Source organism: Xiphias gladius, chromosome 15, assembly GCF_016859285.1.
Source record: "Xiphias gladius isolate SHS-SW01 ecotype Sanya breed wild chromosome 15, ASM1685928v1, whole genome shotgun sequence".
In the NCBI taxonomy this organism is placed as follows: Eukaryota; Metazoa; Chordata; class Actinopteri; order Istiophoriformes; family Xiphiidae; genus Xiphias; species Xiphias gladius.
In genome coordinates, this window is record NC_053414.1 from 7,438,110 (window position 1) to 7,464,207 (window position 26,098).

The following is a 26,098-nucleotide window of genomic DNA, read 5'->3' on the forward strand; positions in this document are numbered from 1 at the left end:
CCCCCTTTGCGCTCTATGTAATTACTACAGTGGCTAAAGGACACCCGACGATAAAACAGAACTATGGGCTGCAATAGGCCGCTCGCACAGATGACCTATGGGATCGTGTTTTTTTTGGGGAGGACAGTCTCATTGAAGGGATACTTGAGTTAATCCGAAGGGGGTCGTGTGGGTAAGTCGGACATAAAAAAGTTGGAAACCACTGATCTAGCAGTGTCATGGACTGTGATCTCGCAGAATCCTCCTGCTAGGCCATTTGTTTATTTTCTCGCAAAGGAGAATTTGACCATGTAGCGCAGCTGTGCGCCTTTTATTAGGTCTCCAGATCATCTCGAAAGACACGAGACAGGTGATCGGGAGCCGGGCTGAATGGAATCAGCTCAGATTTATGGCACTTTCATCTTACTCTATGGCACTTTTATCCAGTTACACACTGTCAATAGAAAGTTAAATAGCGCCTTTTATATACCACAGTCACGGGTTTAGTGTCTTACGCAAGGACACTGACAAGCTCTCTGGAGGAGCCATGGATTAAATCAGGAACCTTACTAGATGGACACGCTACCTCTGAAGTCGTGCCACCGTGTTGTCACTATCAGATTAATAATGTTATTTATGAGGTATTTTGTCCTAGGGCAACTTGTTGCAACATACAGTCCATAAATGATGGCCCCACGCCTAAGTCCTGGCAAAGAAGGAAATAAGTTCATGGTTCTAGCCTCTAGCTCCACTGGCAGGTTCAAATTTGTGCTTTTAAGTGAAATGTCCCGACAATGATTGGATTGACTGACGTGAAATTTGATATACACATTCACATTCCCCTCATTTTCATCTAGCGCCTTCATCAGGTCAAAATTTCAATTTGATGTTATCTTTACGGCTGAAGTAGGGAAGTTCGCTTGTAAACACAGAAATATTCCCAGTACAGACAAAAGACAACAACTACAAAGTTAAAACTGGTCTCTGCTATTACATCTAATCAGCTGATCAAAAATGATAAAACATTATTAGACGTCTTGAATAGACTCTCTATTAACATGAAAACAAACTCATCCAACAACACTATGTGTAACTCGCTAGAATTAACCTTCCCGAGTTTTACACATGAAAAATTTTACGTAAATTAGGAAAAGATTTCAACCTGTTCATTGTAACAAATGGGTGACAGGTGCCAACGTAGTCCTCGGCGTCTATGTAACGTCGGAGTCAGCTGGCGTGAGTTCTTGTAAACTACAACTACCATATCATGCAGGTGTCCTTTGTGAGAATGGCCCGACGGCAGTCTGTTTTTCTTTTTTTAACCTGTGGCACTTTTGTCGGAGCGGTCCACTGGAAAACCACCGCCTTTTAGCTGATGCTGTCCCTCCTTATTTACACAGTAATCGTAGACTGCAGGCGTCTTCTGCAAAAAGTTGCAGACTACCGCGTTAGTTGTCCCTGTGAACTTGTGCAGTACTAGCAACCTAGGGAGTCATTGGACGACATTTAAAAAAAAAAAAAAAAATCCTATCACTACATATCATCGTGACCAAACAACTAACTAACTCAATTTTCAGATGGGAAGTGGTGATCGAAGGCACCGGGGCTAAAGAAAACAAAGACAGTGTCTGGCCATAACCACGCCGTTCACGTGTCCATTCTGGTGTCACGATTTAAAATTGCCAGTCTTGTAATATAGAGTGGACGATGAAACACAGCTTCTTTTTTTAGTAACATATTAGTAACCTTTGATGTGTCTGAGTCTGTCTCTGATCATTTATTTTGTGGTCGTAAGAAACCACATCAGCGTGATTGTCTGACCAACTGGCATTCACTGTGTGTGTGTGTGTGTGTGTGTGTGTGTGTGTGTCGACCAAACGGAGCCACAAAAATATAGTTTCCCGCAGTCGAAGCTTGAAGTACTGGGAAGCTGCTGCTACAGAAGTAGGTTACAGGTTAGTAGGTTAACCGCAGCTGGTCGTTCATGAAAGAGTCTATGCACTATTCCACACTCAGGTTTCTATTGCTAGCACTGAACTAGCAAAAGAGGAAGAGGTTTTCTGTTTGGTGTGGCACTGTGGCAAACTTTGAGAAACAGGTCAGAGCCTCTGACAGCTATGTACAAATTTTTTTTTTTTTTTTTTTTCAAATGTACGCCATTGAGATTAGCGTGACCGCATCCGCAAGGTGGAAGATTCAAATCCTTAAAACCTACGCTGTGTAATGTTTAACGTGACACCTTGTCTTCCTCAAATGATGTGTCACCACGCTCCTCAGCCTCGTTTTCGCCTGACGTGAGAAAAAAATCTGAATGGACAGGAAATAGCATGGGTAGGGTCCCCGGGCATGAATTGTGCTACCGGACACTTTTGTGATTTACCTCCGTCAATGCCCTTACAACTCGCTGTGGTCAAACCGGTTCCGAGAAATCCAATACAGGGTTTTTTCGAATGTAAGGAAGGACATGCATTTAAAATGTTCGTTAGACCACAACTACAACCACCAGCCCTTCCACTCCGCCTAAACTGCAAAACCAAAGAAGCCGTTTAAGGTAACTTTAAATAGGTTTATCGAGCGGAGTAGAAGAAACCTAACACACCATCAGGGTTGATGTAATATTTGAGATTGGAAACTTCTTGCTCAAATAAACCTGTTTAACCTGTTTCTATTGAACCTTGGGTAACTCTACTCGGTATACCTAACATCTACTTCTCTTTGGAACTACTGTCAACAGTTAAGTGGAAGCTACAGCCAGCCGATGGTTAGCTTAGCTTATTTCAAACGCGGAGTCTGCCGGCAGGTAGATTTTGTTACCTTTCGACAGAGCCAGTCTAGCTTTCCCCGTTTCCAGTCTTTGTGCTAAGCTGAATGAATCTCTGGCTGAAAGGGAAACAAGTGGAAAGGAAATACTGAAATAACAGACAAAAACGTTAGAAAAATTGGTGTATTCACGAATGTTTGTTAGGCCTATTAAATGAAAAAACTAGTACTATATATTAAGTCTTAATACAGCTGTAACCAATTGTGAATCCATCTACTTTTAATCATTTTTTCACTTTTTTTTTAAGATGAATTTATTTTTTACTTTTTCTCAGTTTTAATTTCTGATTTATCCTCATTTTTGTTTTTGGTTTATCTTTGCAACTTTGTCTAATTTTTCCAAACTTCTACAGCCAATTAAAATTAATTAAAAAAAAAAAAAAAAGTCTGAATGGACAGGAAATAGCATGGGTAGGGTCCCCGGGCATGAATTGTGCTACCGGACACTTTTGTGATTTACCTCCGTCAATGCCCTTACAACTCGCTGTGGTCAAACCGGTTCCGAGAAATCCAATACAGGGTTTTTTCGAATGTAAGGAAGGACATGCATTTAAAATGTTCGTTAGACCACAACTACAACCACCAGCCCTTCCACTCCGCCTAAACTGCAAAACCAAAGAAGCCGTTTAAGGTAACTTTAAATAGGTTTATCGAGCGGAGTAGAAGAAACCTAACACACCATCAGGGTTGATGTAATATTTGAGATTGGAAACTTCTTGCTCAAATAAACCTGTTTAACCTGTTTCTATTGAACCTTAGGTAACTCTACTCGGTATACCTAACATCTACTTCTCTTTGGAACTACTGTCAACAGTTAAGTGGAAGCTACAGCCAGCCGATGGTTAGCTTAGCTTATTTCAAACGCGGAGTCTGCCGGCAGGTAGATTTTGTTACCTTTCGACAGAGCCAGTCTAGCTTTCCCCGTTTCCAGTCTTTGTGCTAAGCTGAATGAATCTCTGGCTGAAAGGGAAACAAGTGGAAAGGAAATACTGAAATAACAGACAAAAACGTTAGAAAAATTGGTGTATTCACGAATGTTTGTTAGGCCTATTAAATGAAAAAACTAGTACTATATATTAAGTCTTAATACAGCTGTAACCAATTGTGAATCCATCTACTTTTAATCATTTTTTCACTTTTTTTTTAAGATGAATTTATTTTTTACTTTTTCTCAGTTTTAATTTCTGATTTATCCTCATTTTTGTTTTTGGTTTATCTTTGCAACTTTGTCTAATTTTTCCAAACTTCTACAGCCAATTAAAATTAATTAAAAAAAAAAAAAAAAAGTCATAAGTGATCAAACTTTACCCACACACTGACACAAAGACACACACGCGTATGTCAAACTCAACCAGAGATAGAGAAGTTGTATTTGCTTTCATCCATTGGTGTTTATTGACATAGTCATTGTCATAGTCATCCACACTGGTGACATCTTTAGAAAGTGTTGCAGTGGCCCTGATGTACAAATAACATCTGTTGTCAAGTAGTTAAAATTCAGTTTTCTAAAATGTAATGAAAAGTACATTTATACACTTTACATTTGCGTAAATATTTTTCATATATTGTGTGATATATTTCGGTTGAAACACAAGGCACTTGGACACCTTTGAAATACTGATTAGGATAAATCAATGTGCAAACAAGAGTACAAGATTAAACAACACAGATACAGGCCACACATGACCATTGTCAAACATTTCCCCTTCAAAAATTCTTGAGAGACTGTTTTCAAATCATCGTTTGGCTTCTTCTTTTGTACCTTTTTGTGTTTTAACATTCATGTAAAGCAAATGTGTACCCATCATTACTTAATACACACCCTTGTCTTTTCTGTTCCTAATTGAATGTGTTCCTCAGTTGGTCTTGCCTAAAAGGGCGGCTGATCCCGTCGAGATCATTGTCTTGGAATGATAAGAAGAGCAAGCATTTAGCATAGGAGCTAACCTCAAACCTACATTCAGTTACGTCGACACAGTTTTTTTTTTTCTTTCTTCTTGCGACATGTCAAATCACATGGTCAAACAGATAGCTCCGTGTGGATTATAATCTTTCGTTCACACATCGTAGTGTCGTGAATGTCCCAAACCAATTTTTATTAAACAAACAGAGCAGCTGAGAGCCACACTGAGATCACTTTATTATCAATAAATCAACCGGATAACTGCGTCCGGAAAAAGTGTATGTGGCATCAGGCCTCGGGTGGTTTGGATTTCCTCGATGTGCGTAATTATTTAGTTTGCTGTGGGTGGACAAGGAAATTAAAACAAAACGTCATATAAGGTCAAATATTGCACATATCAGATGTTGCAACAGATCGAATTCACGATAAAAGTCTGAGTCTTAACTCGAAAGGTTTGATTCCAAATAGCCTTAGATCTACTTTATAAGTAGACAACTGTGTCAAAAACACACAATTATCTTCTCACACACGTGAATATCTTGTAAACAGTGGAATTAAAATAAACTAAATTTTCAAATGGTTGACATCTTATTTTGAAATTTAACCCCTTAATTGCACAAACTCTTTACTTCACCTGAAGGAAATATATAAATGGGATTAACATAGGTAGATGGTAATGAAGTCTACGACACATACTCATTAATGTTACGTTAAGTTATTGCGTATGGACTGTATTTCCCATTGCGCCCCACAATCCTGCTTTTCCATTTTTCTTTAGGAGTAAACAATATGGGTCCGTGGAAGCAGTCGGTGAGGGTTGTCAAACATAAAAACTACAAAATCATTAGTTCACCTGCTCTCTTGTCATTACCTGGTTTAGCAGAATTTAACCCAGATAATTGTCTGCTGTAAAAGGCGTATCAACCATGAAGTCAAGCTGTAGATGAATGGGTAGATGAGTGGGTGAATGAAAGGATATTAAAGGATCAGTTAAACCAAACCACAAATATTTTCTCACTTATTTGGTATCAAGCCATGCGGACAGAGGTTGTTTTCCGTCCGGATTTTTTGAGATATCTGCCTCTAAAACATCTGCCACCACCTTGGCCTATTGGATTTTTTTTTACTTTTAAGGCTCATAACACCGCAACACGACTAAGCACCTGCAGCCGCTCTAGCAGCCCTAGCTGTAGGCACTGCGGCACTTGAGCTAAATACTAACATCGGTGTGCTTGCACGCTCACTGTGACAATGCTAAGATGATGACGGTTACAGGTGTAACGTTTACCTTGTTAAATGTCTTGGTTTAGTGTTTTAGCATGCTAACAGGGGAAATAAAAATGTTGACCTGATGACGGCACGAGATAAAAAGTCAGGGAACACCAAAGTCAGGCGGATTCATCCCCTGGGGACCATGAATGACTGTTCAAAATCTCACAGAAATTCACCTAAAAGTTACTGATATATCCAAATGTTCTTTTTTTTTTAAGTGTTGTTTTCGGCAGACATCTGTGAGAGATATCTCAAAATCTCAACAGTTAAAAATGGCTCTACTGTACATGGCTAGGTGCTTCTAGATTATACATATTTATAGTAGTTTGGGTTGAGTTACCCCTCACAACGTGAGCCAGCTGAGGCATGCAAGGTGAAAAAAAGGTTGTGCAACCAGACTCAAAGGTCTTGCGTAGGTTTTGTACACTCAACATAAAGACGTGTTTACTTTTCAGTCTTTCATTCTGTCTTCAGTTGTTTCTGGGTTGGAATGACTGATGTGGTTTTTATGGCTCTGCAGGTGACAGCTACCTTTTGTTCCTCACATGCGCACCCACACTCTCCACACTCATGTAGGCCTGACAGACCTGACATACATGCACGCAAACACAGGCACAGAAATCCACAAACACACACAGCCTGGTTCTTTAGGACTTGCCGAGTGTACACCCTAGCTGACAACAGCCGGTTTGAGGAGGAGTGCCCTCGGGGGAACAACCACCCAGGACAAAGGGTCACTACGTCTGGGCCCCATCCCGGCAGACAGGTTGAGCACCTCCCCCTCCTCTCCTTCCTCCTCTTCCTCTTCGCCTTCCATCTCCTTCCCTACGATCCGGCCCAGACCTCCCAGAGCTCCCAGCCCTAACATCGAAGCAGCTGAAAGTCCAAAGTGTAACAGAGGGGAGTCCGAGAGGCCGAGCGGCCCTATGCTGCTGCCTCCTCCAACAGAGAAGAGTGGCGCCCCGTGGTGGCCCAGGGCTCTGGCGTGGCAGAAAGCAGAGAGAGGCAAAGAGGTCCCGAGACCCCCGAGAATAGCTGTAGCAGCCCCGGGTATGATGATGTGGGCTCCGCCTACGGAGGGCAGTTCAGCAGCGCTCTGGTGCCCGGGGAGGCCCAGCCCTGACCCCAGCCTGCTCGGAGCACCTTGCTCCTGGGCAACAAAGTGCCCGTGGGCCTTGATGTGCTTGCGTAGCGAGCTGGGATCCGTGTAGCGCTTCAGGCAGCCTGCCATCTTGCAGTAGTACGGCTTGTCAACGTAGTGGGTGCGGGTGTGTTTGAAGCGGTCGCTAGAGTTGGAGTATCGTTTGCTGCAGCCTTCATATGGGCAGATGTAGGGTTTTTCTCCTGGAGAAGGAAAAACGGACGGATGAGAAATAGATGGAGGGAGAATGGATACGTTACTTGATGACAGTGTAAGTACAAACAAAGCCAAAGGAAGTCGGTCTGGAAAGGTTTCACTGCAGGTGTTAAGAGGCACAGTGAGAACAGCAATATTCAGTTACATGTTGTGATAAAACATTTCTGAAATTCTGCAGCACCATGTGAACTTAATATGTTTGTGAATTTATGATGCCCTGTTACTCAGTTGGAAATTGTCAGTGCAGCAAGAGAGCTTTTTTTTTTTTTTTTTTTTTTCCAATCGGGACAAAATGATGAATCTTGCTAACTTGTAACTTTTCAGTTTTTCTAAGTTAAACCTTTAAAATACTGAGTTAGGTATTAACTCCTTAAGATTTATCCCGTGTCACTGCTCAACTAGTTTAAACTAGTGCTTCAGCAGTTTGGTATCACGATTCCATCCTAAAGATAAAAAAAAAACTGAGACGAGATGCCCGAGGGAGGGACAGGCTTGTGAACCACGACAATTGCACAATGGAGAGATCTTCCCTTTAAAATAACACGGAATTTGTCAGTTTCTGTGCGCCACAAAATGGCGCCCTATTCACACCAACAGGAAAGACAGGTAGCATATGACAGATTTCCCATCAACTCATTGGCAAACACAGCGAAGTGACAGAGCAAACAATAAAGCGTAATTGTAAAATATGAGTTTAGTCATTGCGGTCGAACACACCTCTGGCCATTGATATTGCACAATTCCAGAAGGGTCCCTGTTTTGTCATAAAGTTACCCAACCCGATGATGTATGTATTTGCACTATCTGTGTGTAAACTGTAAACCTATTTCAGTTGGGGTTGGGCCTAATTGCTAGATAAGCTTTCAGTGCTTTCATAACTTAAGTAGAACATCAAGGCTGAATATGAGACGACTTGTGATCAATTTTCCTGACCGCGAGGAGAAGCACTCAGCCTGTGAAAACATTTGCATAGTGATGCCTTTGGCTCCGGGGGGATGCTTTCTAACGTCTGGGGACTGAAATAACCCCCGATGATGTCGTAGCGATGTTAGCAGGGTTAGGCTAGGCTACTGTAATTTGTCAGGGAAGCAGCTGACCTGCTTTGGAAACTGGGGGTGTGGAGTTTATAGGCTGAAAAATGCAGGCTTTTACCTTGCGTGGAGGGTATAGTGAAAAGACACTACGGAGTTGCATCAAGGGAAACGTAGGAACCAGTGTGCAAAGAGCTGAAAGTCAGGATTTCTAGGCCTCTGCTGCTTCAATTTTGTCGGTTAAAAAAAAAGGGTAACTACAGCCTAAAATTCAGCTAGACGCTTCTCCCTTCCAAAACATTTAAAAAATGCAAGAGGAGAGCGAGGGCGGCAACGACTGTAGGTGGCGTGGCCTTGTGGCTACGACGTAATAGGCAAGACACGAGAGGGGCTGGCTGACCCCCGCTCGGTGTGGCTGGGACAGGAGGACACCGAGCCGGTGGTCAGAGCTGACCAGCTGTGGTGGGACAGGGAGTCTGGTGGAGCTTTGGCAGTCCTTTATGGCCCCCTTAAGAGGGTCCACTGGCTTAAGAGGCTCTTATATGGCTCGCTAACGTGAAACCGGACCTAGACTGTTGTAACCCCACTGTGTTCACAGTGTGCTGCTGCGTTGATAAGGCTGGTTATATTTTATAGTTTTGTATATGTCTCTCAATATTTTCTGATAGCAATGTCCTTTAGCAGCTGGACACTGTCGCTCTTAGCAAATGTTCCTCAAACAGGAGGAGATTTGTTGAGATTTGAGATTTGAGATGGCAACAACAGAAACATAGAATATCACTCCTCCTCTCAAGCTGTCCCATTTTTTTTCATCGTGAACTCACCTGTGTGTGAGCGGGTGTGTATCTTCAGGTTCTCCAGACGAGAGAAGCTCTTGTTACAGGTGGGACAATGGTGCGGCTTCTCATTGGTGTGTGTGCGGATGTGAATCAGCATTTTATATCTGGAAAACATAACACAACCAAACAAATTCTTTTTACAAAATGCCCACACACACACACACAATATGTTGCTTTTGAAATGTTCAGTTCAGTAGGAATGTTTTCTGCAAGTGTGGCTGCTGATATTTGAATTAGTATCAGTCGTGTTACCAGACAAATCTGCCAGGACTCCTAACTATGCAGTCTAAAAACCGGCCTACCTCGAAGCCTTAACCTTACTTAACTTTCACCTCGTTACCCTGTGGAGTGCTTTCAACTTGGCACAGTTTGCAGAACTAATAAACAAACCTCTTTTCTTTGAGTCACCGTTCTCCTTGACTGATGGAATGGTAGAAACATCAGTGGGTCAGTGGCGGGTCAGTCTGTACAAACACATGCTGCGCGGCCAAACGGCGCTCAGACCCACTGACCTTTATCTTAAATGTTAGTGAAGATCCCAAAGTTTCCAAAGCAACCAAATATGCCGGGCAAAGTTTGAGGGAGAGTGTATAAAATGATACACAAGATATTTTTTTTCCGTTTGATGTAATGAAGCAGTAAACGTGAAGAAAAAAGCCGATACGGAAAATGCAGTATTAGACACTGTCACACGGATTGAAATAAGATGATTTTATCAACCTTAAAGCTACTTAAGGGGAAATATAAGAGGAAACGTAGCTGTTAAGGGGTTACTATGACACACCTACAGTGCTGACATTAGTCAGTTAATTCACAAGTTAATTTACCAAACGTTAATGGAAGACAATTTTGGTATTAATTCATTTTTAATTACGTATCAAGTAATAAAAAGCATGGTTAGAGCTTCTCAAATATGAGGATGTGCTTGATGCTCTATATTTCATATGAATGTAAATGTAATTAAATGTTTGTGTTTTTTGACTGTTTGTTAGACAACACTACTTCATGGCCTGGCCCCAGATTGTATCCCTGCCTCAAGAGGGACCATTAAGGCCCCCTACCTAATCTCTGCCAGACAAACTCAGATTTGCAAAGTCACTATTGGTCTGAAAATGTAATGTTATCACTTTTCTTGTAACCCAATTTAATTTTGATCACTTTGTCTGCATGTGTCTATGTATGCATCTATGCAGGTTGGTACGTACATGTACGTACTGTATGTTCAACAGGTGATATCTCTGGTAAATTCTAAATAATCAGACATTTATTATTATTATCATTATTATTATTATGATTACTATGGAAGTAATTTCCAACATTATGATTGCTGGTGACATTTTCCCCTTGTTCATGACATGAAATATACACCAGGTAACCAAAAAACTAATCAGCAATAATTAATAAACAGCCGCAGCCTTACTCACTCATGTAGCTGCTTTTGTAATTCTTATTTACAGCCGTGAGTATCTCTGCTGGATATCTTTTAACAATACTATAATTTAAAGCTTAAAAATGTATTTCAAATTAAATACACCGCTTGAGAACCATGTTTTGTTTTGTTTGTAGCCAGTTGTTACGCAACCATCTATTAAAATTTCAAAGGCAGCACAGGACCGTCAGTACATTTATAATTTCCCCCTTGTAAACAGGAAGCGAGAGTTGCATCGCACCCGTTCCGAGCAGAACACTTTTGAAATGTCTTGACTTTTCAGTTAAAACGGTGTGAACGTACCTGGCGTTGAAGCCCCTCCCGTTTCGAGCACAGCCCTCCCACTGGCAGCAGTACCCAGAATCCTTTTCAGGTTTGACGTGGAAGTCGTTGATGTGATCCACCAGCTCCTGCAGGGAGTCGAACAGCAGGTGGCACTGCAGGATAGTAGAGGGGGGACACATTATCCAGTATATACTGACTATTCTCACCTGATGGAATCACTTATATTTTCCTTAAGACCTTGTGTTTCTTTATTTTATGGTACCTTACTTTAGTTTTTTATACGGTTAAACACTTTGTACTGGTTAATCATTTAATCTATAAAACTTTTCTAAAATGATCTTAAAAGTTCCAAGATGCCAAGGTGACATTTTTTGACAATCCAAGACCCCAAATACTCCAATTTCCAAATTTTCCCTGTTTGAGAAAAGAAGAAAATTCTTACATTTCATGTGAAAGAACACATGAATGTTTGGCTTTTTTGGCTTGAAAAAGGACTTCAATGATTAATCGAGCGTCATAATCACTTTCAAATAACCACGCCAGCACCAGTTTCTAGTACTGTAACCTTCGGTCGTGTTCATCCTCTATCACTCTTGTTTTCTGAGACTGTCAGCCATGGTTCCACTGAGCTCTCGCCACCACCACCTAGCAGTCAGAGTAACAGCTGCAGTCTTTTTCACCAAAACCCTCTATGATATTCTTACGGCGGAAATTGAAACAGGCCCGTTATTAACTGATGTGGGCTGGATGATTAACTGAGACTATCCTGTTTCTTCTGTGTGGGATCATTGTAAAGCGAATTCTATGAGGCCTCTGGCAAAAATTTTTTTTAAAAAAAAATTTTTACATTTACCTTCATCCATCGGCAGGCCAGCTGACCGTCCAGTGAGGGCTCTGGTGAAACTTGCCTCTCTCTGTTCTGACCGATGAACATGGAGGAGGGAAAGCTGTAGCCCCTCGGTGGGCTTCCAATCGGCAGATAGAATGGATAACCCTGCGGTGAGGCTCCGCCCTCCAAGCCTTGTTTAGGAGCTGCGTCCTGCAGGAGAGGAGGAAGACAAAGGTTTTTTACGAGTTCACAGCAGCCGAGAACAATCTAGATCCCGTCACATCATTCAGACGGTACCAGATGCCAGGTGGGAAAACCGTTCATGTACCAGCCTCCAATTTCCGATTCCCACTTGAAGATGTTTGGGATTTCTGACAACATGGCAACATGGCTGCAGAGCCACCACTTCTGGCATCTAAATAAAATCCAATTTTAACACTGACACAATCGATTCAGCTAATTTAAAAGAAGCTTCACAATGTTTCTTTTTATCTGATTTTACTTGTTATTTAACCAGTGCAAATACGTAACAATGAGTACCAGGCTAATCGCTGGAGTAACAGTCTTGGAATAATGCCTGAACAGTTCCAAGTTGGAATAACGGGTTAAGTCTTTTCTTTCTTCCTGGTCTGCTAGTATTGCACGAATGCAGCATAAGTACAGACACATGGAAGGAGAGATACATCTGCATAAAATATGTTAAGATTACTTAAATATTTGGGGGATATATTTGTCCAGAGCACCCTACGGTACCTCAAAGCACATCTAGTAGCACTGCCATACTTCGCCACTGGAGACGGACCTGAAATGGATCTCTTGTCTTGTCTCTGAAAACTTGCCATGATTTGAAAGACACATGGGCACCATGTGTCATGGCTTATACCTTTTAAGCAATTTGCTTGACTGTCTTCTGTGTCTGGCCGTCTATTGGCTATTATCTACTGCCCGTCCATATGAATAACAGTAATCAAAAGTAATTTAAACAGTAAAATGTTTAAACAAACTGATTTTAAACGATATAAATCTTTGTTATCAAAGATTATTTAACTTTAGTAAACACTTGACTTTTAACTGTGAAAGATATCCAGTAGAAAACATCCTAACAAAACCAACTAAAAGTGGCTGATTCTGGATGAGAATAAAAAACACAAAACTCTGATTTATGTTACATCATTAACAGAGAGACACTACATTGTTGTAACTTCTTTTTGTGTCTCAAAGGTAAGATGGTATTCAGAGATCACACCTGGCTACATATATAATACTGGAAAAAAAAAAAAAGAAAGCTCCGGAGGTTCCGGCACTGGCAGAGGAGAACAAATATCTAAGGGGACAAAGCTGTTAAGTTCATTAGCTCTGAGCAAGAAAATGGCAGGATAACAGTGGAACAGCAGTGAGAATAAATATCAATTTAAAAGTCCAAGGCTTCAACCATGACCAGTGAGAAAAGGACCGGGCCTAGTACTGAACCCTGTGGTACTGACGATGATGACGGCTGGCTGCTGCTGTTAAATCTGCCGTCTCTGCTCTTATCGCTCATTTGGCTCGTTTACCTTGAGGACTATCGCTCGTTGCTCGACTTTGCTTTACGATCTGATTAACATTGTTAAAGCCGTTGGGCTAAATGCTACCGTCTTCTGCGTGTCTAAAATTGGAAGGGAAATCCACACTGGTCAGCTAAGTGAGTTATTGTGGACAAAGAGCTGCTGCTGCTGCTGCAGTATCAAAGACATCTTTGAGGAACCCAATAAGTACATTTAAGGGAAATAATGATCGCTTCTCACAGTCCACTTTTAATGGATAAGACAATTTTAAAAAGGTACTTTCTGAGCTCAAAGATGAACCTCAGCCAAGAGGAGAGATTTAATGCTCTAATAAAGAAGCCTGTGTGTTTGATGTTATACCATTCAGTCATGGCTAGAATTTGATTTAGAGTCACTGGGCTGGCTGTGTGCTGTGTGCAGATGTTGCACCATCAAATTAGATTCACTCCCAGGATCCCAATTCAATTCAGCTCTGCTGGAAACAGACTGAACACGGTCAGTCACAATCAGTCCCCTGGCTGGATTATTCTGAGAAGACTGCCATCATACACAAGATTAACTGAGTCTATGAAGACACACGCCTATAAAGAATGGTTTCCCTTTGGTGTGTAACTTGATGAAAGAGCAGCTTTTGATTCTTATGCCCACTTTTAACTTAAGTGAAAACACACACTGGCCGTGTCTTTATCATGAAAACACAAGGACGGGTCAGGGTACAGCTCCCGTGATGTACCTGGTAGAAATGTGATTAGATTGCTGCTGTTCCGGAGAGTTGATGCGTGTTGGAGCTGGGAACAGGACAGTGGCAGATCCGAACGAAAATGGACATTTTGAGAAAATACGCTCATTCGTGTTCTTGCTGAGAGTTACATGAGAAGATCAAAAGCGCTCACGTGTCTGTACCGTAAATAAGAAGCTACTACCAGCAGCCGGTTGATTTATGTAATATTTATTTGTGAGCTTTAGAGGGCTGTTAAGCAGATCTTGTTACCTTTGGAAAAGGCCAGGCTAGCTGCCCCCCCCCCCCTCGTTTCCAGTCTTTGAGCTAAGCTACGCTAACTGGCTCATCTAACTCTCAGCAAGGAAGCAAATAAGCATATTTACCACACTGTCAAACTGTTTCTTTAACCTGCAATTACACTTGTCACACACCTTTAGAGTGTGTGGCCCTATAGTGTGTAGCGGTAGCTTTTTTCCAGAAACTAGTGTAAAAACTCCCAAAATGCAAGGCAAGGCCCACATACATGTTTTTATTTATTATTCTTTATATTTTATTCATATCCATATGAGGGATCATTGGCTGAAACTGCAGGTGTTGTGTTTGATGCAGTTTTTATTGTCTGTTCATTCCCAGACACATTAACTGACGGGTCTGGACCAAAATCCGATTCGGGGGCTTGTTTCACCAAGTCAGCATCATGTAAACTGCGATTTTCAACATGAGAGCATCTCCTCTCCTCTCCGTTTTGACATATTTCGCTAATCTAAAGCACAACAACAAACCTTTGACCCATGCGGGAGCCCCGTGGGACTCTCAAATTTATATGCACAGCGAGCAACAATCATATGTAACAGTTTTGTGAAATGGGTCACAGGTCTGCTTGTTATCAGATCTTCAAGCCAAGAGCTGGTCTGGCTCTTTGTGTGCTCCGTATCCTTCGTGGCCCGACACCACTCTGCCGCACTGTGCAGCGTGAATCCAATCTTTAAAATCAAATCTCGAAATCCACTTTAAAATTGGCAAAAGGACAAACTGTGGCTATTATTATCAGATCTGATGGTAGCGTACATGAGCAGAATAAAAGTTTGCACAAAATACCTATGATTGGATGATAAATATCACATTGGAGCAGCGAGTGCTAGTGTAGTGTCACCATGCGAAAAACTTGGACTCACCCGAGAGAACAGATGTGGCTGTGGGCTGCCGCTGTGAGGGGACTCCAGGGGTGAGGAAGGGGTGGGGGAGGATGGGGAGGAGGGAGAGGGGGAGAGGGAGGAGGTGTGACGGGAGGAGGGGGACAAGCTGAGGTCCATGGCCGGAGGAGTGAAGCAGGACCCGGGTCGTTCTTGAGAGGAAGACTGGGAATCTAGGGTAAAGATCAGAATAGTTATAACGGGATCACTCTGGGGTAAAAGCTTTCTGTCCGTGACCTGTAGTTTCCGCGTAATGGCTTTTGATTCGATGTTAAAATAGAGAGTACTGATTAATATCGCTTCAAGTGCACGGTTAAAAATACTTTAACAACCCGCGGCGTGCCTGAGCCTCCATCCGGGAACATTAGCGGAGCTAAATTTCGATACACGGAGCCAGAGAACCACACGGGATGCGCATGAATGAGAGGGTAACGTGGCAATAATCTGACAACAAGAAAACACATGGAGTACAAAGCCACGTACGAATATTACATATTCTGCACATTATTAGGCACTTTAAGTATGATGTTGTAAGGCCCATTCAGACCGTCACAGAGGCCACGTTGTGGTTTGCTTTGAGGTCACTCCATGTCGGTGTCATGCTCCTCTTGTTATGAGCCACACTGACAATTCCGGGGACAATGTATGTCTATTTGAGGACAAGAGGGCTTCCATTCATTGGATTTACAATATTAAGTTACTGGGAAAGTGAAAACAGCACTGCAGTATGGCATAAGCAAAGGCATGTGCCCGTCTATACATAGGGGGGAGATGCAGAGTTGGCCGAGAACATGTTCTTAGACATAAGAGTTAAAGTGCCCGGTTCACTCTTACCTGGGGAGGAGGGTGGTGAGGGAAAGGTTGCGCATAGCAGGCGTGGTCGTGTGGTGCTGAGGGGGGCGCAGATGGAGGAAGGACAAGCCCTCTTCCCTAATCTCACCGGACCATTTGTCCTTCCTGAGGGAAGCTTCAAGTCCAGCGGCTCGTCCAACGACAACATGGCTGCTGGTTACCGCTGCCCACCTGGGGAGAGAGAACCGGGTTGATAAACCAACTAAAGGGCTTTCAGCATCCATTTCTGACTCCATGTTCAGAGCGTCAGAAAATAACACAGTAGTCGAAATGACACGGGCTCTTATATTATCTTTGGACCTTTGCTTCAGTTATGCACAAAATGATTTCTGCTAGTGTGTTTTTGAAGGTGTCATTGAGTTTTGTTTTGTTTTTCTATTTCTGTTCTAACTACAATACATTTTTGTTTGTGTGTCGTTTGATTCATGCTCAAACCAGCATTCATTTATTTTCTCTGCCCGCTTGACGGCAGCGCTACAAGCCATAAACACAACATTGACATATTGTCACCTTATAAAGTGGATATGGTGACCTCGGTGGCAAACCACTGCCCATTCACACATCCACCAGACACGGAGTTACACTAGCATTTCATTTTTATAATCACCATTCCCTCTCTATTTGCTCTGTTACTGGTCTTTCTGGTCAACTCACGAGGGAAAGATGTGGCTCCCTGGCTGTTAGTCGCTAACTTTGTCTGTTTGGTGCTGGGCAGGTGGCTTACAGTGGGTTTATCAGAGCGTATTCACTGAAAACAGCCGTCCGCTGCATCTGAAAAAGAGAGCAGCGGGAGTCAAAACGGTGAAGCCGCGAGCCATAAAGCCAAAACAATGTGCTGAAAGACGCAGAAGCGTTCCATAAAGCTGAGGGGAACTGCAGAGTCGGGCGATTATGTTTGGGTTCATCAGGATGAGTGTCCCCTTTCACATTAAACACAATCCTTCACTCCATTGTTAAAATGACAAAATTGATTAGAGCAGCTTTAGAATAAGCTTTGCGGTCAAAATATCTTGTCATACATTTTGGACACTAGCCAATGCTAAGCTAATGGCTGGTGCTAAGCTTATCTATGGAGAACACGAACCTCAGCCGAGGTCGCTTTGCTCCAACAACAGCACTCCTGCTTCCGTAAAGCCTCCGTTAGCTGTGAGTTAATTACAGATATCTAGAGTGGAATGTAATAAAATATTGTTATAAAAATATCAACACGACTAAATTTCACTTGGGGACACTTGGGGTTTTTCTTTTTTTCTTTTTTTTAGCAGTTTACTAATAGAGTGCAAAAAATCTCCAAAAATCACAAACAGGATAGTTAACCATTCCATGATTCACCTTATCTCACAGAGTGAAATGTGTGAAATCAGTTTTTTGGAAGGTATCTGATCCAAAGTTTGCTGTTTAGGAGTTTGCATACAAAGTACACTTTTGTTTTTTTTGTTTTTTGTTTTGGCTCTATGTCTCCAGGAACCTTCACATGCTCTCTCGCCCTCTCTCTCTGACAGAGATCGACAGGTCTCTTGTGGGTGTTAGCCGCTGCAGGATGTCCCCTCCTGCACTCACACTGGAGCGAGACAAGTCTGATCCGTCGGACAAAACACACGTCTGCTACCTGAACAACCACATCAACCAAGCGGGTAAATAAAATGCTTTTGCATCAGTCTGCCACTGACATCAGCGCAACACAGGGGAAGATGTGAAGTGATGGCAAAGCAGTGTGACTGAGCGAGGAAACACCATATTCAAATGTTCTCTATAAAGATGTCTACTTTACACCTTACTATAATTGCAGATCTTTCAAAGCCCTATTAAAGCATCCGCACATTGTGGCTTACAGGGAAACAGCCAGTGTAGTCTCTGCGGTGAATAAAAACATAAATCCAGCGGGGTGGCTGCTTAACGTCACATCAAAGTACGCGGAATCCGATTTCCTTGAACCAGGAAGTTCAACACATTGACACAGATAAGGCTCGCTGGAGTTTAGATCAAAATATTTTTGATTATCTATGTTTAACTGATTGAATTTAACTCTGACCATATCCAACCGTACATATTTTCCCTTTTACACTTCACATATTCAATAACTTCTTAGTGTTTTTCTAATGTACATAACGTAACCCCTCAACTATCCATTAGTTCTGCTCATACTGGACGTATCACACATACGCTTTACATTCTGTATTTTGTTTTGTTTATTTTCTGTATGTCACAGTTACATACACGTGCACTGTACCTTCTCTTTAACACCAGTGAATTATTCATTCTGTACATTAGTTTATCTTAAATATCTCTCTATGCACTATTGCTGATTAAATCCCAAAAAGCATTTTGTTTTAGCGATATTTACTGTGCGCAATGTCAATAAAGTTTTACCTAATCTAATCTAATATAGTGAAACAAAGCCAAATAAAATATATATCATTTTCCACTATTTCCATTGTGATATATTATTCGGTATATCAGACATAAATGAGTATGGTAGTGTCATTTAAGTAGTCAAAGTAACCCAAGATATAATATGTACACTAACGAAATATAAAGAATGCACGCCAGAGAAGTAAATATCAGAGCTATAAATAATAAAATTAATGACGGCCGAACTTCCTTTTGGTTGCTTCAGTTCCGGGTCCTGGCAGGGATCACGCTGGCTCACAGGAGCATGGTGACACATGTGCCTTTCCTACTATGAGGAGTAAATAAAAAAACGTCCGCTGTGACAAAGGCCTATCACGATGTATCAAATCACTGATAAAATACTTGAGTGAGCCGGAAACGGGAAGGTGAAAGAGTTTTCCTCGCGCCACATCTATTTTTCCTTTTTGTTTCAGCTGATCATAGACCAGGTTCACTCCTATTTAGATCTAGCTGTAGTCCAGTATTATTCCAGTGTTCAACGACCGTTCAGTCCATTTGAGAATGACGGGAGGGTCAAATGCTGCGTCGTCAATTTTAGTCGTTGCTCTGTTCCTGAGGGGGAAAAAGAACCTCCGAGAAGCATTAAAATGTGGGTTTGTCATTGTGATTCTCTACATTTCTGTGGTCTGCCTCTGCTGAGGGGCTAAACCAAGTTTTGCAGTAGTTTTCCACCCATAGTGGCATGATACTCTGGATGAAGCATGAGACAAAAAGCTACTCTGGTCCATGACTCAACTCGTAAGTTCTTGTTAGGCCGAATGACTCAAGATCCAGATATCTGCTTCAAAGAGGGGGGGGGGGGGATCTCACAGGAGGAAACCAAAGGTGGAAAAATCTGCAATGAAATGAACCAACCCTGCAGGGAAACGCTTGACAGCTGCTGGGAAAGTTGACACAGCACACACACACACACACGTGTTTTTCAGTAACACTGCTTCTCAATCACACTGTTACACACTGTTGTCACTGTTGACGCTCTTTTTTTTTTTTTTCTTTTCCAGAGCACCTCCACTAGTCTAATAACCACTCAAATTTACCGTCACTCACTGTCCTTTTGTAAATCTTGATTCCTGACATAGCAGGAGCTACCACTGGTAAAGACGGGAGCCCCGACTGATGCACTGACATAGCCGGTATTTTCCACCAATTTGTCAGATCTGCCGGTGAGTGATTACAAACTGAGGTAAAGAAAAGTCACAGACACGTCAGGTCATTTAGAATCGGGGGCTGGTACTAAATAGTTTTTCTGCCAGAAGCCACCGACCAGCTTATTTTTCAACGGTACATTTTTTTGTGTGCATATCCTGGTCACAATTCTTTAACAACCTAATCAAAGCTATCATTTAGGCCCACCTTTCTTGTCACGGACTGAGAACTTGCTCCAAAGCTCACCCCGTACTCTACGCTTGGGTGGACAAGCTTCGAGGCCAACACGACCATTAAAGAAATGGTTTCGACATTTTGGTATGATCGCGTGAAGAGGGATAAATGAGAAGGGTGATAACGTGAGGTTGCGCGGAAATCAACACCTGGCTGTTATTTGCCCAGAAATCGTTTCGAAACATAACTGCCCATAAACCCCAACTCCTCATTTGTGTGTTAATTTGTGAGTTTTAGAGGCGCTGGGAGGTGTATTTTTAAACTTTGGCGAGCTGGCCGCTTTCCCCTGCTTCAAGTCTTTATGCTAAGCGAAGCTAATCGCCTCCTGGGTCCAGCCAACAAAACCCGACGCACAAACACAAGAGTGGCATCGACCTTCTCATCTGACTCTCAGCAAGAAAGCAAACACACGTATTTTCCCAAAATCTCCAACTACTCGTTTAACCTAAGCCTGGAAACAAATCTTATCTCGGGGACTTTTCACTTTCCCTGGAAGCCTTACGCACACAGCACAAACACGTTTTCAGGTATCGGTGTTTCTAGACACTAGGCGTTTGCCTCCAGTGCATCTCCCAAATGGCACCAGACGTGGGCTGCAAGCAGATGTGCGACACAACTGCACAAACCCCTATTGGGTTTTCTCGCTGTATGGCTCTTTAATGATAGCTGGCAGCCAGAGCATTCCTAATTTACTTTCGCCGACTGGATTCAAACCGGCAACTTCCCGGCAACATGTAAACCTCTTTAACTTCTAAACTTGCTGTCACAACAAATTCTTCCACAATCGCCGACAAGGATCCCCCGACATAATATGAGGCAGAGGCTAAACCACAATGAAGTCAGTGTTTAGGTCCTTCTGCCGGCCTGCCAGCTACCTCACCACACTGGTTTCACATTCCGCAGCAACCTCGCTGACTTTTCTCTCTCTCGCTCTTACACACACACACACACACACACACACACACACACACACACACACACACTCTGCTATTTGGAGGTATTGTGAAGGCACGCACACACAGGACCATATGTATCCAGGCACGCATGCAGACCGAAGTCACACCAGACATGCGCAAGGCTCATACCCACACGTGAGCCCCCCCCCCCCGCCTCCCACCCACCCACCCCCGCCTCCAGCAGCTCCTCCCCCTCTTTTCCCTCAGTGACCTGCGTTTGGGCAGCATGCCCAGACCCTCTTATGGATCCCCTACCGCCTCGCAAAACACATACTCTGGCTGTTCACACACTTGCGCACAAACATATGTACACACACGGTCAGATACAGTGACACACACACACATCTTTGTCTGTGTGTACTTGTGAGGACCCTGTAGGCCATAACGCATTCCCTAGCCCCCAACCCCTAAGCGCCTAGCCCCAACAGTTAGCCTTACCCCAACCCTAACCTAAACCTTAACTCTAACCTTCAACACAGGCAGCAAAGAGCATGTGCGTGTGCATACTGCCACACACATATATACGCACTTGATCACACCCATATTCTGAGGACTGCATCTTCTTGTGCACTTACAAAACAGAATAAACACGCATACACACTTGAAAACGCAAATGAGGATCAATTTACTCTTTGAGACATTTGAACGCAGAGCAGACTTAAACTTTGCACGCGGCCGTGTGTAAAACAGCTCACAAATGTTGCACAAACACAGTGTTTCCGATGCCCCCCGCGGTGTCAGAAACGCATGCCCGTATACATTCAGTCACATCCCCATTCCGCGCACTGGAGCTCTGCAGTGCGCACGGAATACACATGGATTTACACATGCAAGGGGGCAAACACACACCAAAGCTCACTTAGAAAAAGAAAAGATAGAAACGCACAAGAAACTGACCAATGTTTCACACAGTTATGTGTAAAACCGTACAGAAACACACACAGAGTGGCTGCCCCTCGGGTGTAACGCAAGTACACTAACACACACACAAGAGTCTTTGCCTCTCTCACAGGAAACCTTTGCTTCCACGGCGCCCTGATGTGGCCTCTCCCTCTCCGTTTTTTTTTTTTTTTTACTCCTGTCTCTCGGCCTCCCTCCCGCTCACTCCTTCCTGTGGTTTTCCTCTCCCAGTCCTCCAGCAGAGCATACCTCTCCTTTTCTCCTCCCCTCTCCACTGCCCTCTGTACCTCCCACTCCTTTTTCTTCTCTCTCATTTTTTTTTTTTTTTTTTTTTTTTTATTCTTCAGTGCATTTTTGAACTCCCTTTTCCATTTTGTTGTTTATTTCTTGCCATTCTGTCATAGGAGATTTTGTTAAAAAAAAAAAAAAAAGACATTCTTGACTTCAGGGTATGGTGCTCTATCGTGGACGTATGCGTCATGACGCATAATTTTCAGTTTCTCCTCATTCCCCTGTTTGTCTCCTTCTTCTAGACATGGCACACATCTGATAACTTAAAGAAAAAAATAAAGTTTAAAGTTTAGGAGGCAGAATCTCGAGCTTCTCCAATCCGGAGTAGGACTGGAGAACGAACTCGGTTTTTAAAAGATGGTATTTTAGGGGTTTTTGAAGAAAAGAAATGGATTTCAGTGTCTGATGTGCAAGCAGGGACTTCTAGAGAGAGGGAGGAGAGACAGAGGACAGTCCATCAGTCCAAGAACGATGTCAGTCCCTGTTTTTTTAGGGGTTACATCCTTTGATCTTTCCGTCCCACGTCCTTATAAGGCATTATGCAATGCCGCCGCAACAGCAACGATGGCAGCAGACTTTGTTTTTGTGACTCGGAGGCTTGCAGAGACAGGAGGAGAGAGGCCGACCGTATGGAGGTGATGTGCGTCCATGGGAAATGTCTGGAATCTGCTGAAGGCGGAGACCTTCTCGCGCAGCAGCGGACACAAAAAAAAAAAAAAAAAGAGAGCGGTTTGCACTGAGAAGCAAAAAGGGACGCAGACATAATATGAGCACCAGCCACGCAGATTTACCAGACAGACTGCAGTGAGCTGGACACAACAAGAAAAACCAAAGCTCTTGGCGGCCGAAAAGTTTTTTGAAGTGGGAGACAAACAAGAAGAGAGAGTGTTTTTCTTCTCTTATTGACATCCAAGTATTTTTTTTTTTTTTTTTTTGTCAAATTACACAATATGTTTTCGACTGTTTTCAAGAAGCCAAGCCTGTGAACATCATCCAAAACACTAATGACCATATAACGTTTCAGACTCAAGTCTCGAAAACAAAACCACTGCCACTGCACTTAGGGGGTTTCTGCCGCCACGGCAGCGAAAAGGAAATTTACCGTCAGTGTTCAAAACTTGTGAATGTGTTGAGCCACTGTTTTACGTAACGTCAGCTGTGATTCGAAGCGCGTTCCCTTATACCAGCATTCAGGAGAGCGAATTTTCCTCGGGACAAGAAAAACGGCATCAAGTGGGGAGACGGAGAGTGCGTGGGCGGTGAAAAAACAGCAACAACAGGGAGGGAAACTGTGGGATTCAGATGTGGGCTCCCACCCTTTCCTCTCCTCACACTTTTCCCATTATTTTTCTCGGTATTATCCTCCCTCTCTCTCCCTTTCGCAGCAGCGCTAAGTGATGCAACTCTGCAGAGCAAGTCTGCAATCGCTACCAGCAGAGCCTGCAGTGTCTCTCGCAATGACACTGGCGTCTTCACCACTTAGGAGGAGAGTGGTAGCGGCTGTCAAGGGGGGGGGGAGTAATCTCTCAAAACAAGGAATATTAGTTCTCCTCCAGACTCTCTGTGCATCGCTAAACTAATTCTAAATCACCCAGAGACTCAGTTCAACAAAGTGAGTTGATTTTTTTTTAAAATAGGATAGAGACGCAATTGGCTGCTCATTTTATCAAACTGAACATGCTATTTTATTAACATTTAAAACTAGGAAGGAATGTGACAGGGGGGGGAAATGAAAAAGGTCTGAAAATCAACAGCGGACATGTGGGGATGTTTCTGTGGAGGCCTGGAATGGTGCACGAACTGTAGCCGTGTAGTCACATAAATAAGGATATAAACAATTCCTCAACTAGAGTTCAAACCCAGCCCCCACCCCTCTCTCAAACCAAAGCCTTACGACCCCGTGTGTCAACATTCGCTTGGTTTGAACTCTGCACCGAATGAAAGAGGCAGGTCAGCTTGTGGCCAGGAGCGAACTATGCAATCTCACCCGCCGCCTACCTCACGTAAAAGAACGGGGAGCAAAAATCCAGTGTGACGGCACCTGAAGACTACGATCACTGGCCAGATTTTGTAGCCCAGTCCAAACCTTCCGAAGCAGCCAGTCGTCTCCTGAGCCGAGCATACGTGACAACTTTCCGGCCACAGTCTAAAAAAAGTCTGAACAACAGGATTTCTTAGTCTCACAGAACTTTCAACAGGTCCTGAATTATTGACAACGATGTTCCTGGACATTTATTTCTTTGTAGTGTCACACACCCGAAATTAACTGAAAAGGGACAATTTTATCATAACATCTTCAAAATGTCCTTAAGGCTGCATTCAAGTACATTACAGTGTGTTATAAACTATTTATTAAATGCCTGTCCACTATTTACAGATGCTAAATAGGGGGACTTGAAGTAAAGCCTTACCAATAAATCAAGTACATAAAAAAAAGTACTACTTCTTTAAAAGCATAACATTCTTCTACAGAATGTGTTAACACTAAACAATTTTGGGTTTAGTTTTTCTATTACTTCTTCCTCTGGTTTTTTTCTTTTTTTTTTAAATCGACTACAGACAGACGCTCCAATAGACCAAAACGCAATGCAGCCTTGACACACGTTACATTCGCAGTAAGAGGCAGAGCTCCACTCTTCGTGACTGCTGACACTGTTTTATTTCCTTTCCACAGTTGCAGAGTGGAACGAGTTCAGACGCCATCTCTGGGTTGGTGAACGCCATGTTGGAAAATGTTTGGAAAATCGAGCAGTGCACGAGGCAGGTTGACAGAAATTGGTGGATTATACGTTTTTATTGCAGAATGCTGGTAACTCCTGTGATTACAGGAGTAAATGGAGATGAAGATAACCTTTAAAAATGTCGGAAGCAGAGAGTAAGGATAATAGGAAGGGGTTCCTTCTTAGACAAACAGGGGACAGAAGACAAATATTTGGAGTCAGATGGAGGGGAGACCACCTCTTCCCAGTCTATCCCTTTGTAGCTCAGTGATGAACTTAACCATGTATAGTCATAGTATACAAACTTCAAGATGACACCGGTTCGGCGACAGTTTCTTTTATGGACCAGCTTACTCTCCGGCTAAAGTGGTGGCTGCTTCCTTCGTGGAGGACGACGGATCGTTTTCTCATAGAGGAAAGCTGACGTGAGCGCTTCTTCTCTTTCAGAATGGCGGCAAATCGCGCTTCATAACGCATTTTAAAGCCGCACTCATCAGTAGTTTTACATTAGCACTGGATCAAAAACAGCTCTGTGGAGCATTGTTTCGGCTATGAGCCCAACACCGGACAGCTGAGATGTCAGGTCGGCGACGATAGCTGACTAATGCTAGCAAATTTAGCAGCCAAAGAGCCTGAGTAGGCGCAGACCAAAAACAGAACTAAAATCAAGAGTGAATGTCAGACTTAAATTCATCGGGTGACCAGACACACAACTCCAAGTGAATGCTAATGAGGTGATAATATCGCATAGTTGTCTTCCTAGAGTTACTCCTGCTACCTCCCAGGTGGCCACAGAACAATTATTTCTGCTTTTCAGTTACTCTATGGTCAATTCAACACACGGTTAAGTTACTGTTTAGTCATTTGGTAGCATCAAGCAGAGCCACTGGTGTTTTGGTTGACTGCAGTATAATATACTTTAACCGGTGACCACATCTTTGGTCACTGTGTCCTTTCCTATGATTTTATGGGACACCTGCCAACCAATCAGAAACCGCGATTTTCCATGGCAATGGATCGAAAGTCTGTGTTATAAAGGTGTGTACGGATGTAAAATATCTACAGCTCTGAAACTGTATTTAGAGTTGAACTCTAAATGTAGTTTATATTTAGAGTTTAACTGTAAAGATAGTTATATGGTTATAGAAGGACACAAACCTAAACACTCATGGTTGTGGGTTGTAGCGAAGGACAAGACGATGCTAAAACACTAAACAGATTTCAGCAATTGCACCTCGGGGGGTGGCGCAGTGTAAGATGGCAGGTCTGTGTTTATTTCTGTTCTTGTACACTCATCTTGCACCTGGGATCCTTGTTTTTAAGCAGTTTACAGTAATTGCGCCAGATTTTTGTTTGAGCTTCTGAATCAAGACTGTCTCGTCCTC

The 26,098-nt window shown here is 42.8% G+C and overlaps 1 protein-coding gene across 1 annotated transcript in view; it reads right to left on the reverse strand.

The window, feature by feature from the left end:
* Positions 1–4,180: 4,180 nt before the first annotated feature.
* LOC120799835 (zinc finger protein GLIS2-like) overlaps positions 4,181–26,098 on the reverse strand; it is a 29,796-nt gene continuing 7,878 nt past the window's right edge. Inside the window, exons 2-7 of the mRNA XM_040145249.1 lie at positions 16,037–16,225; positions 15,185–15,375; positions 11,769–11,954; positions 10,934–11,067; positions 9,187–9,305; positions 4,181–7,318 (exon numbers count right to left, since the gene is read on the reverse strand). Of these exons, the coding sequence (XP_040001183.1) occupies positions 6,645–7,318; positions 9,187–9,305; positions 10,934–11,067; positions 11,769–11,954; positions 15,185–15,375; positions 16,037–16,202 (1,470 nt within the window). The 5' untranslated portion in view covers positions 16,203–16,225 and the 3' untranslated portion in view covers positions 4,181–6,644. The remainder of the gene's footprint in view (positions 7,319–9,186; positions 9,306–10,933; positions 11,068–11,768; positions 11,955–15,184; positions 15,376–16,036; positions 16,226–26,098) is intronic.